At 41.5% G+C, this 15,546-nt stretch overlaps 1 protein-coding gene and 1 long non-coding RNA gene across 12 annotated transcripts in view; one reads left to right on the top strand and one right to left on the bottom strand.

Moving 5' to 3' along the window:
- The window catches only part of LOC139758482 (uncharacterized), a 102,776-nt gene extending 97,042 nt beyond the window's left edge, over window positions 1-5,734 (top strand). For all 10 annotated transcript variants that reach the window (XM_071679964.1, XM_071679957.1, XM_071679959.1 and 7 more), the window contains 2 exons: window positions 867-1,411; window positions 5,059-5,734. In XM_071679964.1, coding sequence (XP_071536065.1) covers window positions 867-1,326 — 460 coding nt within the window. In that variant the 3' untranslated portion in view covers window positions 1,327-1,411; window positions 5,059-5,734. The remainder of the gene's footprint in view (window positions 1-866; window positions 1,412-5,058) is intronic.
- Window positions 1-15,546, bottom strand: part of LOC139758483 (uncharacterized) — a 74,513-nt gene that overhangs the window by 39,048 nt on the left and 19,919 nt on the right. The window lies entirely within an intron of this gene.

The following is a 15,546-nucleotide window of genomic DNA, read 5'->3' as shown; positions in this document are numbered from 1 at the left end:
TAATTCTTCCATAGTGAAGAACTAAGAAAATACTTATACAAGTGAATTTATTTTTTATGGCATAGATGATAGATTCCTACTTTTTTATGTAATTACCTTTTTGTAGTGTGTGGGGAGGGAGTTTTACATTTGTGTGGTCCCATCATTTGACTGGTCTCTATTATGTCTTTAAATTTCTCTATGTTTATGTATCCATATGTATCTGATGCCTGTTCCAACTGGGACATTCTCAAGGGGAAGCCAGGGGAATAGAATCCCCATAACTAGTGAACTCCTGTGCCAATTTCTGTATGCTGTCCATATTAACCATGTCTTCATTCATTTTTTCTGTTCATTCACCACTCTTTTGGTATAAAAGCACTTGCTCACAGTTATTTTAAATTAGTCTCTTGCCTAATGTCATGTTATGCTTTAAGGTCCATGACTTGGCGTAGCCATGAGCACCTTCCATTGCTAATTGAAAATGCCACCTTTTCTGTCTGTAGTAATATCCTGTGTGAGCTTTGTTTTCAGTTTTCTCCTACTATTCTGCTTAGTTTTCTTAGTTTTCAGAAAGCTATTTTTCATTGCAAGCCATAGCAATCCAGAAATTCTGATTAGCACAGGTAGGCCATGTCTCCAACTTGGGTAGGCCATTGACATTATGGCCCAGGTAGTTGCTGATTGCTGAGGTGTACCCTATGAACAAGCAAGCCTACTCCATGAGCAAACATTTTTCAAAGGGTGGGATAAACCAGTGAACTTTCACCAAAATATTTCGGGGATGGACTTAATCTTATGCAGTCTCTTCTCACTCTTAGAACTTTGTCTCAAAGAGAAAGCTTTTCATTTTTCAAATCCCAAATACATTTTTTTATCCCTTGCAGGGGTGAAATAACTATAGCTGAGGACCAGTTGGAACCATTGTTGAAAACAGCTAAGCTCCTTCAGGTCTCTGGTTTGGCCACTTCTGATTCAGCAGCACTCATCACTGAGAGCAGCCTCAGTACAGCTCCAGAAATGAACCAGCTACCAACAAAGCCCAATATTGTGGCCAACCATCAGATCTGTTCCTCAGGAGGGGCAGTGCGTCTCATCAGTACCTCTAAAGCCCTTGTCCCTGAAAGCGTCTCCCATAAAGTTTCCAAGCCCTTTTATAGTTCCTCTGTAACAGTAAGGTCATCCAATGTATCACCTACTACTCCCTCAGAAAATACCAGCAATCAAAAAAAAAATAAGATTGCAAACTGTCCTGTCGTCACTAGAGCAGTTGCGTCTGAGGTAGTATGTCGCTCTGCTCCCTCTACTTTTACAGGAATAAGTGACTTACCGGTGACACATACGTAGACCATTATCAACAGAGTCAAGAATTAATGATAGTTCCATATTGGAAGGCTTCTCTGATATAGAGATCGATATTGTTAAAGAAGAGGTGAGCTCTAATGATTATTTTAAATGTACCTAATCATCTTTCTTGCTTTCACAAAGCTTCAAGAGCTCTTCCTTCTTCATTCCCTTTCCATTTGTTGCATAAGACACACATCCATACTGTGTTGTTGGAATTATTATACCATCATAGTAGTCTTTACCCTTACAGACAATGACCTGTTTGATGATAGGGTGGCAGATATAGTAGGGTGTTTAGGTCTGAGGTATGCAAAGTGAAAGTCATGGAAAATGGTTTGGTAAAGTGATTAGAGGTAGGGAAAGCCTTGCATAAGATGAAAGTTGGATGTTATAGGATTTTCAGTTTTAAGTTTGGGGTGACGTGCATGATGATTAGCGAAATGCATGTACAGTGCCATTGTATGAAGGCAAGGGAGACAAACTACATTGGTATAAGTTTATTGATTGTACCTGATAAGTTGTATGGGAGATTGGAATTGAGAAGGTAAGGCATGTACAGGGCATCAGATTGAGGGGTGGACAGTGTGGTTTCAGGAGTGGTAGAGGATTTGTGGATAAGTTTGCTATAAAGAACATGAGTGAGAAATACTTCAAGTAACAGAAGGATTTGTTTGTGTTATTTACAAATCTGGAGAAAGCCTTTCATAGGATGACAGAGATGCCTTGTCGAGGGTCTTACAATTGCATGATGTGGGAGGAAAGCTACTAGAATCAGTGTTTTTATCAAGTGTGTTACACAGATGTGCATGCATGTAGAGGATAGTACATGGTTCTAAGTGAAGTTTGGTCTGTGGCAGGGATGTATGATCTACCATGACTAACTTGTTAATGGATGTTGTGGTGACGGAGTTATGCAGTGCGTAAGGGGCAAGAGGGTTTGAGAAGCAAGTCACTTGTTTGCTGATGACACAGCACTGGTGGCAAATTTGGTTGAGAAGCTGCACAAGTTGGTGTCTGAGTTTGGGAGATTGTGTGAAGAAAGGAAGTTGAAAGTGTTAATAAAAGCAAGGTTATTAGGTTTTGCAAGGCAGAGGCATAGGTTTGTTGGGATGTGATTTGAATTGAGAAAATTTGGAGGTAATGAAGGCTAAGATACCTGGGAGTGGATATGTCGGCAAATGGAACTATGGAAGCAGAAGTGAATCACTTTAGGTGAGGGAGCAAAGGTTCTGGGGAACATTGAGGAATGTGTAGAAAGAGTTTATCATCTGAGAGAATAATATTGTGTGCTTGAAGGTATAGTAGTTCCAAAGATTTTGTTTGGATGCAAGGCATGGGCTACTGATGAGATGTGTTAGATGTTTTGGAAATGAAATGCATGCCGACTATATGTGGTGTAAGTAAGTAATAAAAAGGTAAGAGAGGTGTGGTAACAGGAAAGTGTGGTTGAGAGAGCTAAAGAGGGGATGCTGATATGGTTTGGATATACAGGGAGAATAAATGTGGAGGTTGGCAAAGAGGATATGTGTGTCAGAAGTTGGGGGGGGGTACCAAGTGGAGATGGAAGGATGGAAAGAAAAAGATTTTGAATGCTTGGGCTGGATCATGCAGGATGATGATAGGTGTGCATAGGATAAATTGCATGGGAGCAATGTCGTATTAAGGGGGTGACAATCAGTGGACTGATAATGGAAAGGTCTGTGGGGCCTAGTTGTAGATAAGGGGCTGGGGTTTTGATGCAGAAGAGCTAGAGAATGGATGCGAGTGAATGGTACCTTTCAGTGCCTATTCCTGGCATCACCTCACTAATGAAACATGATTTTTGCATTAGCAAGGTAGCACCAGGAACAAAGAAAGGCTGTATTCACTGACATTCATTCTCTAGCTGACATTAGTAATGCACCAAAACTACAGCTCCCTATCTACAGCCAAGCCCTACAGACCTTTCCATGGTTTACCCCAACCATTTCACATGCCCTGGTTCATTCCATTGGCAGTACATCAACCCCAGTATTCATCATCATTCTAATTAACTCTATCCCGTGCATGCCTTTCACCCTCCTGCATTTTCAGCCACAGTCACCCAAAATCTTTACTCCATCTTTCCATTTCCAATTTGGTCTACCCCTTCTTCATGTTTCCTTCACTTTTGGCACATGTATTGTCTTTGTTAACTCATCCTAATTTTCTTCTTGTGTCTACCATTTCTGCACACCTTATTCAGCTCTGAACTACTCTCTTTTTTATTACTACACCTCTCTTGCTCCATTTTAATACTGAATCAAACTACGTCACACCACATATTGTTCTCTAACAGTTCATTTCCTACACCTCTATCCTCATCTGCACACCCTCATCCATATAACATTGCTGGGACTACTGTACCCTCAAACATACCTAATTTTTCCCTCCTAGACAATGACTTTTTTCACACACACTTCACTGCTCCCAGAACCTTCATCCCCTTGCCCATCCAGTGACTCGCTTCCACTTCCATGGTTTCATTCACTGCCATATCCATCTCCAGGGATGTAAAACACTTCATTTCCCCTATTTTTCCCTATTCAAACTCTCACACCAACTGACCTGACCCTTAACCCTGCTAAACCTTAACAACCTTGCTTTTATTCACATATACTCTCAACTCCCTCCTTTCACACACTTCCAAACTGTCACCAGTCCAGTTTTCCATTTAAAATTTCCACCAGTGCTGTATCATCAGTATACAACAACTGGCTTGTCTCCCAAACCCCCTTTCTAAGACTTGCATTCACTTCATCTCCTCACCCATAAACATATTAAATAGCTGTGTTGACAACAAACACACCTTCTGCAGACTAACCTACCCTTTGAATCATTCACGCCTCTTTTCCCACTTGTACACATGCCATACACCCTTGATAAAAACACTACTAGCAAAAACTTTCTCCCCCACCATACCCTTTTTAAGACCTTCCTTAGGGTATCCCTGTCAACCCTATCATATTCCTTCTCCAGATCCATAAATTCCACATGAAAATCTTTCTCAATCTCATAGAGTTTCTCATGTACATTCTTGAAAGCAAACACCTGATCCACTTCCTCCTCAGTCTGATAATTTGTACATGCTTTCACCCTTTCATCTCACTCATTGCTCTCCCATACAACTTACCAGGTACACTCAACAAGCTTATACCTCTAGTTTGAATGCTCACTTTTATCCCCCTTGCCTTTTTACGACAGCACTGTACATGTATTCTGTCAGTCCTCAGGCACCTCTGCCATGATCCATCCATACAATGAAAATTCTGACAACCCAATCAACATCAGTCACCCTCTTAATATATTTACCTGCAATACCATCCACACCAACTCTTCAGACACTTCAGGTGCCCTGGGTCAGACCACTGACAGCAGGTCAACCCTAGTACATCAAATTGTTCTAATTTACTCTATCCCATGCATGCTTTTCATGTCTCTTGCATGTTCAAGCCTCAGTCACTAAAAAATCTTTTTCACATCATCCTTCCATCTCCAATTTGGTCTCTTCATTCTCTTTGTTCCATTTACTTTTGACATCCTTTTTATCAACTTTTCCTCACTCTCTCCATGTACAAATTATTTCAACACATCCTCTTGAAGCTTTCTCTAACCCTTGCATTGTTATTATTCATTTTATATCTTTTACTGAATAATTACCTTGCTGAAAGTTAGTGAAACTTCATCATTTACCTCATTTTTCTCTTTTTTCAGGATGACTTAACTGAAGATGAAGGGGAAACATATGAGTTTATTATGTGTGAAAGTACATCACAACAGGAAGCAAGATATCCCTTGCGCACTCATCAGAAGCGTAGTATGTCACATTCAACTGTGCCAAAAAGTGTTATATTACCTGATAGGACAAATATTAGTACTCCTGATCCATTCATTTGTCCGTACTGTGAAGAGCAGCACCTAGATGTTAGCAAGATGAAAGTTCATATAAATCGAATGCATCCTTTCAAACCCAAGTTTATTTGTGGGTGTGGACGTGTTTTTGTTCGTCCCATACTGCACCAAGTCCATACAAAATTATGTTCCAGCTCTTCATGAAATTATCTTATTCTAACAAAAAAAAATAAGCATATTGAAATACAATCATCCTTTTCAGTGGTTTTCTTTTTCGAAGGTAAATTTTTGATTTACAACATGGTACCAGTGTATCCGGATCATGAATTTGAAGTTTAATTTGATAGGTGATAAAAGATTGATCAGAACAATAAAGCTCTTAAACACCTTTTATTATTAAGGTGGACCAACAATTGTTAAGAGGTGATAAAGGTTTTTATACTGGAAAGAAATTCAGAGCAATTTGTAATAATACTGACAGATCAACAATTGTTTTTAGTGGTAAAGATGTACAAATAAAATAAAGTTTTTTCACCAACTTGTAGTTTGTCAAACAAACAATTTTGAGATTTTGGAGGGATAGGGCAAGACAGTGTTTTATAGATGGGAAGTGTGGGCTTCTAATGAAAACATAGAGAGAGAGAGAGGGGGGGGGGGGGAATTTGTAAGTAATGAAATGTTTCATCAGGCCAATATATGGTGTGAAGAGGGTTAATCCATTGAGAAATGGTAACCGAGTGTGTGGTAATAAGATCATGGATGAAAGCTAAAAATGGTATGCAGAAATGATTTGGACATATGGCCAAAATGAATGAACAGAGATTAGCTAAGAGGTTATATGTGTCATGTAGACTCATCTGGAGTGAGTTCTTTGACAAGACTGAATCCCAATGATACAGCCACACCAGAAGTGACTTTTCACTCATGGCTTAAACTTGAGCATGTGGAGTCCAATAATACCAATACATACACACATATATGTATATTATTTATCTTGTACTTTGTCATTGTCTCCTGCGTTAGCAAGGTAGCGCAAGGAAACAGATGAAAGAATGGCCCAACCCACCCACATACACAGGTTTATACACGCCCACACATGCACATATACATGCCTATACATTTCAATGTATACAAACATATACATACACAGACAAATACATATATTCACATGTATACATTCATACTTGCTGCCCTAAGCCATTCCCGTTGTCACCCCGCCACACAAGAAATGGCACGCATGCACATATACATACCTATACATTTCAATGTATACAAACATATACATACACAGACAAATACTTATTCACATGCATACGTTCATACTTGCTGCCCTCAGCCATTCCCGTCGTCACCCCACCACACATGAAATGGCACGCACGCACATATACATACCTATACATTTCAATGTATACAAACATATACATACACAGACAAATACTTATATTCACATGTATACATTCATACTTGCTGCCCTCAGCCATTCCCATCGTCACCCCGCCACACATGAAATGGCACCCCCCTCCCCCCCACATGCGTGCAAGGTAGTGCTAGGGAAAGACAACAAAGGCCACATTCGTTCACACTCAGTCTCTAGCTGTCATGTATTATGCACCGAAACCACAGCTCCCTTTCCGCATCCAGGCCCCACAAGACTTTCCATGGTTTACCTCAGATGCTTCACATGCCCTGGTTCAATCCATTGATAGCATGTTGACCCCGGTATACCACATCGTTCCAATTCACTCTATTCCTTGCACTCCTTTCACCCTCCTGCATGTTCAGGCCCCAATCGCTCAAAATCTTTTTCATTCCATCCTTCCACCTCCAATTTGGTCTCACACTTCTCATTCCCTCCACCTTTGACACATATATCCTCTTTGTCAATCTTTCCTCACTCATTCTCTCCGTAAGATCAAACCATTTCAATACACCCTATTCTGCTCTCTCAACCACACTCTTTTTATTACCACACATCTCTCTTACCCTTTCTGGGAGTGTTGAAGAATGTGTGGAAGACGAGATCGTTATCTTGGAGAGCAAAGACGGGTATGTTTGAAGGAATAGTGGTTCTAACAATGTTATATGGTTGTAAGGCATGGGCTATAGATAGGGTTGTGCAGAGGAGGGTGGAAGTGTTGAAAATGAGATGTTTGAGGGCAATATGTGGTGTGAGGTGGTTTGATCGAGTAAGTAATGGAAGGGTAAGAGAGATGTGTGGTAATAAAAAGTGGTTGAGAGAATAGAAGAGGGTGTATTGAAATGGATTGGTCACATGAAGACAATGAGTAAGGAAACATTGACAAAGAGGATATATGTGTCAGAGGTGGAGGGAACTAGAAGTAGGAGACCAAATTGGAGGTGGAAGGATGGAGTGAAAAAGATTTTGAGCAATTGGGGCCTGAACATTCTGGAGGGTGAAAGGTGTGCAGGGAATAGACTATATTGGAACGATGTGGTATACTGGGGTGGACGTGCTGTCAATGGATTGAACCAGGGCATGTGAAGTATCTGAGGTAAACCATGGAAAGTTTTGTGGGGCCTGGATGTGGAAAGGGAGCTGTGGTTTCAGAGCATTACACATGACAGCAAGAGACTGAGTGTGAACGAATGTGTCCTTTGTAGTCTTTATCTAGCACTACCTTGCGCGCACTGGGGGAGGAAGGGTGCCATTTCAAGCGTGGCGGGAATGGATGAAGGCAGACAGTATAAATTATGTACATGTGTATATATGTATATGTCTGTGTGTGTATATATATATGTTGAGATGTATAGGTATGTATATGTGCGAGTGGACATGTATGTATATACATGTGTATGTGGGTGGGTTGGGCCATTCTTTTGTCTGTTTCCTTGCTCTCCTCTCTAATGCGGGAGACAGCAACAAAGTATAATACATATAGAATAAAAATATATTTATATATATTATTTTTTTTTTTATTATACTTTGTCGCTGTCTCCCGCGTTTGCGAGGTAGCGCAAGGAAACAGACGAAAGAAATGGCCCACCCCCCCCCCATACACATGTATATACATACGTCCACACACGCAAATATACATACCTACACAGCTTTCCATGGTTTACCCCAGACGCTTCACATGCCTTGATTCAATCCACTGACAGCACGTCAACCCCGGTATACCACATCGCTCCAATTCACTCTATTCCTTGCCCTCCTTTCACCCTCCTGCATGCTCAGGCCCCGATCACACAAAATCTTTTTCACTCCATCTTTCCACCTCCAATTTGGTCTCCCTCTTCTCCTTGTTCTCTCCACCTCCGACACATATATCCTCTTGGTCAATCTTTCCTCACTCATCCTCTCCATGTGCCCAAACCACTTCAAAACACCCTCTTCTGCTCTCTCAACCACGCTCTTTTTATTTCCACACATCTCTCTTACCCTTACGTTACTCACTCGATCAAACCAACTCACACCACACATTGTCCTCAAACATCTCATTTCCAGCACATCCATCCTCCTGCGCACAACTCTATCCATAGCCCACGCCTCGCAACCATACAACATTGTTGGAACCACTATTCCTTCAAACATACCCATTTTTGCTTTCCGAGATAATGTTCTCGACTTCCACACATTCTTCAAGGCCCCCAGGATTTTCGCCCCCTCCCCCACCCTATGATCCACTTCCGCTTCCATGGTTCCATCCGCTGCCAGATCCACTCCCAGATATCTAAAACACTTCACTTCCTCCAGTTTTTCTCCATTCAAACTCACATCCCAATTGACTTGACCCTCAACCCTACTGTACCTAATAACCTTGCTCTTATTCACATTTACTGTTAACTTTCTTCTTTCACACACTTTACCAAACTCAGTCACCAGCTTCTGCAGTTTCTCACATGAATCAGCCACCAGCGCTGTATCATCAGCGAACAACAACTGACTCACTTCCCAAGCTCTCTCATCCCCAACAGACTTCATACTTGCCCCTCTTTCCAAAACTCTTGCATTCACCTCCCTAACAACCCCATCCATAAACAAATTAAACAACCATGGAGACATCACACACCCCTGCCGCAAACCTACATTCACTGAGAACCAATCACTTTCCTCTCTTCCTACACGTACACATGCCTTACATCCTCGATAAAAACTTTTCACTGCTTCTAACAACTTGCCTCCCACACCATATATTCTTAATACCTTCCACAGAGCATCTCTATCAACTCTATCATATGCCTTCTCCAGATCCATAAATGCTACATACAAATCCATTTGCTTTTCTAAGTATTTCTCACATACATTCTTCAAAGCAAACACCTGATCCACACATCCTCTACCACTTCTGAAACCACACTGCTCTTCCCCAATCTGATGCTCTGTACATGCCTTCACCCTCTCAATCAATACCCTCCCATATAATTTACCAGGAATACTCAACAAACTTATACCTCTGTAATTTGAGCACTCACTCTTATCCCCTTTGCCTTTGTACAATGGCACTATGCATGCATTCCGCCAATCCTCAGGCACCTCACCATGAGTCATACATACATTAAATAACCTTACCAACCAGTCAACAATACAGTCACCCCCTTTTTTAATAAATTCCACTGCAATACCATCCAAACCTGCTGCCTTGCCGGCTTTCATCTTCGCAAAGCTTTTACTACCTCTTCTCTGTTTACCAAATCATTTTCCCTAACCCTCTCACTTTGCACACCACCTCGACCAAAACACCCTATATCTGCCACTATCATCAAACACATTCAACAAACCTTCAAAATACTCACTCCATCTCCTTCTCACATCACCACTACTTGTTATCACCTCCCCATTTGTGCCCTTCACTGAAGTTCCCATTTGCTCCCTTGTCTTACGCACTTTATTTACCTCCTTCCAGAACATCTTTTTATTCTCCCTAAAATTTAATGCTACTCTCTCACCCCAACTCTCATTTGCCCTTTTTTTCACCTCTTGCACCTTTCTCTTGACCTCCTGTCTCTTTCTTTTATACATCTCCCACTCAATTGCATTTTTTCACTGCAAAAATCGTCCAAATGCCTCTCTCTTCTCTTTCACTAATACTCTTACTTCTTCATCCCACCACTCACTACCCTTTCTAATCAACCCACCTCCCACTCTTCTCATGCCACAAGCATCTTTTGCGCAATCCATCACTGATTCCTTAAATACATCCCATTCCTCCCCCACTCCCCTTACTTCCATTGTTCTCACCTTTTTCCATTCTGTACACAGTCTCTCCTGGTACTTCCTCACACAGGTCTCCTTCCCAAGCTCACTTACTCTCACCACCCTCTTCACCCCAACATTCACTCTTCTTTTCTGAAAACCCATACAAATCTTCACCTTAGCCTCCACAAGATAATGATCAGACATCCCTCCAGTTGCACCTCTCAGCACATTAACATCCAAAAGTCTCTCTTTCGCATGCCTGTCAATTAACACGTAATCCAATAACGCTCTCTGGCCATCTCTCCTACTTACATAAGTATACTTATGTATATCTCGCTTTTTAAACCAGGTATTCCCAATCATCAGTCCTTTTTCAGAACATAAATATACAAGCTCTTCACCATTTCCATTTACAACACTGAACACCCCATGTATACCAATTATTCCCTCAACTGCCACATTACTCACCTCTGCATTCAAATCACCCATCACTATAACCCGGTCTTGTGCATCAAAACCACTAACACACTCATTCAGCTGCTCCCAAAACACTTGCCTCTCATGATCTTTCTTCTCATGTCCAGGTGCATATGCACCAATAATCACCCACCTCTCTCCATCAACTTTCAGTTTTACCCATATTAATCGAGAATTTACTTTCTTACATTCTATCACATACTCCCACAACTCCTGTTTCAGGAGTATTGCTACTCCTTCCCTTGCTCTTGTCCTCTCACTAACCCCTGACTTTACTCCCCAGACATTCCCAAACCACTCTTCCCCTTTACCCTTGAGCTTTGTTTCACTCAGAGCCAAAACATCCAGGTTCCTTTCCTCAAACATACTACCTATCTCTCCTTTTTTCACATCTTGGTTACATCCACACACATTTAGGCACCCCACTCTGAGCCTTCGAGGAGGATGAGCACTCCCCGCATGACTCCTTCTTCTGTTTCCCATTTTAGAAAGTTAATACAAGGAGGGGAGGATATATATATACATATATGGATGGGGTTGTTAGGGAGGTGAATACAAGAGTTTTGGAAAGAGGGGCAAGTATGAAGTCTGTTGTGGATGAGAGAGCTTGGGAAGTGAGTCAGTTGTTGTTCGCTGATGATACAGCGCTTTTGGCTGATTCATGTGAGAAATTGCAGAAGCTGGTGACTGAGTTTGGTAAAGTGTGTGAAAGAAGAAAGTTAAAAGTAAATGTGAATAAGAGCAAGGTTATTAGGTACAGTAGGGTTGAGGGTCAAGCCAATTGGGAGGTAAGTTTGAATGGAGAAAAACTGGAGGAAGTAAAGTGTTTTCGATATCTGGGAGTGGATCTGGCAGCGGATGGAACCATGGAAGCGGAAGTAGATCATAGGGTGGGGGAGAGGGCGAAAATCCTGGGAGCCTTGAAGAATGTGTGGAAGTCGAGAACATTATCTTGGAAAGCAAAAATGGCTATGTTTGAAGGAATAGTGGTTCCAACAATGTTGTATGGTTGCGAGGCTTGGGCTATGGATAGAGTTGTGCGCAGGAGGGTGGATGTGCTGGAAATGAGATGTTTGAGGACAATGTGTGGTGTGAGGTGGTTTGATCGAGTATGTAACGTAAGGGTAAGAGAGATGTGTCGAAATAAAAAGAGCGTGGTTGAGAGAGCAGAAGAGGGTGTTTTGAAATGGTTTGGGCACATGGAGAGAATGAGTGAGGAAAGATTGACCAAGAGGATATATGTGTCGGAGGTGGAGGGAACGAGAAGAAGTGGGAGACCAAATTGGAGGTGGAAAGATGGAGTGAAAAAGATTTTTTTTTTTTTTTTTTTTTTTTTTCCAAAAGAAGGAACAGAGAAGAGGTCCAGGTGAGGATATTCCCTCAAAGACCCAGTCCTCTGTTCTTAACGCTACCTCGCTATCGCGTGAAATAGCGAATAGTATAAAAAAAAAGAAATATATATATATATATATATATATATATATATATATATATATATATATATATATATATATATATATTTTAAACTATTCGCCATTTCCCGCGTTAGCGAGGTAGCGTTAGGAACAGAGGACTGGGCCTTTTTTGGAATATCCTCACCTGGCCCCCTCTGTTCCTTCTTTTGGAAAATTAAAAAAAAAATGAGAGGGGAGGATTTCCAGCCCCCCGCTCCCTCCCCTTTTAGTCGCCTTCTACGACACGCAGGGAATACGTGGGAAGTATTCTTAATCCCCTATCCCCAGGGATATATATATATATATATTTTTTTTTTTTTGCTTTGTCGCTGTCTCCCGCGTTTGCGAGGTAGCGGTAGTTTTCATACATGGTGCTTTGACAAGAAAATGGTGAAATTGAAAAAATGTAGCTTAGACATTGAAGCTTATTGATACAGTGGTTAAATTGATGAGAACTACTATTGACGTTTGTGTAAATAAATTAAACATTTCCTTTTTCCATAGCCAGAGGTTGAACCATTATGTGACATTCATTTTTTCATTTCATTTCAAGCTAGAAGTTTCAGTTTTCTAAATTGTTTCTTACATTTTTCACATGTATATATATGTATGTGTGTGTGTGTGTATGTGTGCGTGTGTGTGTGTATGTGTGTATGTGTATATATATATATGTATATTATCCCTGGGGATATGGGTGAAAGAATACTTCCCACGCATTCCTCGCGTGTCGTAGAAAGCGACTAGAGGGGACGGGAGCGGGGGGCCAGAAATCCTCCCCTCGTGTTTTTTTTTTAACTTTCTAAAATGGGAAACAGAAGAAGGAGTCACGCGGGGAGTGCTCATCCTCCTCGAAGGCTCAGATTGGGGTGCCTAAATGTGTGTGGATGTAACCAAGATGTGAAAAAAGGAGAGATAGGTAGTATGTTTGAGGAAAGGAACCTGGATGTTTTGGCTCTGAGTGAAACGAAGCTCAAGGGTAAAGGGGAAGAGTGGTTTGGGAATGTCTGGGGAGTAAAGTCAGGGGTTAGTGAGAGGACAAGAGCAAGGGATGGAGTAGCAGTACTCCTGAAACAGGAGTTGTGGAAGTATGTGATAGAATGTAAGAAAGTAAATTCTCGATTAATATGGGTAAAACTGAAAGTTGATGGAGAGAGATGGGTGATTATTGGTGCATATGCACCTGGGCATGAGAAGAAAGATCATGAGAGGCAAGTGTTTTGGGAGCAGCTGAATGAGTGTGTTAGTGGTTTTGATGCACGAGACCGGGTTATAGTGTTGGGTGATTTGAATGCGAAGGTGAGTAATGTGGCAGTTGAGGGAATAATTGGTATACATGGGGTGTTCAGTGTTGTAAATGGAAATGGTGAAGAGCTTGTAGATTTATGTGCTGAAAAAGGACTGATGATTGGGAATACCTGGTTTAAAAAGCGAGATATACATAAGTATACTTATGTAAGTAGGAGAGATGGCCAGAGAGCGTTATTGGATTACGTGTTAATTGACAGGCGTGCGAAAGAGAGACTTTTGGATGTTAATGTGCTGAGAGGTGCAACTGGAGGGATGTCTGATCATTATCTTGTGGAGGCTAAGGTGAAGATTTGTATGGGTTTCCAGAAAAGAGGAGTGAATGTTGGGGTGAAGAGGGTGGTGAGAGTAAGTGAGCTTGGGAAGGAGACTTGTGTGAGGAAGTACCAGGAGAGACTGAGTACAGAATGGAAAAAGGTGAGAACAATGGAAGTAAGGGGAGTGGGTGAGGAATGGGATGTATTTAGGGAATCAGTGATGGATTGCGCAAAAGATGCTTGTGGCATGAGAAGAGTGGGAGGTGGGTTGATTAGAAAGGGTAGTGAGTGGTGGGATGAAGAAGTAAGAGTATTAGTGAAAGAGAAGAGAGAGGCATTTGGACGATTTTTGCAGGGAAAAAATGAAATTGAGTGGGGGACGTATAAAAGAAAGAGACAGGAGGTCAAGAGAAAGGTGCAAGAGGTGAAAAAAAGGGCAAATGAGAGTTGGGGTGAGAGAGTATCATTAAATTTTAGGGAGAATAAAAAGATGTTCTGGAAGGAGGTAAATAAAGTGCGTAAGACAAGGGAGCAAATGGGAACTTCAGTGAAGGGCGCAAATGGGGAGGTGATAACAAGTAGTGGTGATGTGAGAAGGAGATGGAGTGAGTATTTTGAAGGTCTGTTGAATGTGTTTGATGATAGAGTGGCAGATATAGGGTGTTTTGGTCGAGGTGGTGTGCAAAGTGTGAGGGTTAGGGAAAATGATTTGGTAAACAGAGAAGAGGTAGTAAAAGCTTTGCGGAAGATGAAAGCCGGCAAGGCAGCAGGTTTGGATGGTATTGCAGTGGAATTTATTAAAAAAGGGGGTGACTGTATTGTTGACTGGTTGGTAAGGTTATTTAATGTATGTATGACTCATGGTGAGGTGCCTGAGGATTGGCGGAATGCGTGCATAGTGCCATTGTACAAAGGCAAAGGGGATAAGAGTGAGTGCTCAAATTACAGAGGTATAAGTTTGTTGAGTATTCCTGGTAAATTATATGGGAGGGTATTGATTGAGAGGGTGAAGGCATGTACAGAGCATCAGATTGGGGAAGAGCAGTGTGGTTTCAGAAGTGGTAGAGGATGTGTGGATCAGGTGTTTGCTTTGAAGAATGTATGTGAGAAATACTTAGAAAAGCAAATGGATTTGTATGTAGCATTTATGGATCTGGAGAAGGCATATGATAGAGTTGATAGAGATGTTCTGTGGAAGGTATTAAGAATATATGGTGTGGGAGGCAAGTTGTTAGAAGCAGTGAAAAGTTTTTATCGAGGATGTAAGGCATGTGTACGTGTAGGAAGAGAGGAAAGTGATTGGTTCTCAGTGAATGTAGGTTTGCGGCAGGGGTGTGTGATGTTTCCATGGTTGTTTAATTTGTTTATGGATGGGGTTGTTAGGGAGGTGAATGCAAGAGTTTTGGAAAGAGGGGCAAGTATGAAGTCTGTTGGGGATGAGAGAGCTTGGGAAGTGAGTCAGTTGTTGTTCGCTGATGATACAGCGCTGGTGGCTGATTCATGTGAGAAACTGCAGAAGCTGGTGACTGAGTTTGGTAAAGTGTGTGAAAGAAGAAAGTTAAGAGTAAATGTGAACAAGAGCAAGGTAGGGTTGAGGGTCAAGTCAATTGGGATGTAAGTTTGAATGGAGAAAAACTGGAGGAAGTAAAGTGTTTTAGATATCTGGGAGTGGATCTGGCAGCGGATGGAACCATGGAAG

This window comes from Panulirus ornatus, chromosome 30 (genome assembly GCF_036320965.1).
Source record: "Panulirus ornatus isolate Po-2019 chromosome 30, ASM3632096v1, whole genome shotgun sequence".
NCBI lineage: Eukaryota > Metazoa > Arthropoda > Malacostraca > Decapoda > Palinuridae > Panulirus > Panulirus ornatus.
This window is presented reverse-complemented; position numbering and strand designations above follow the sequence as displayed.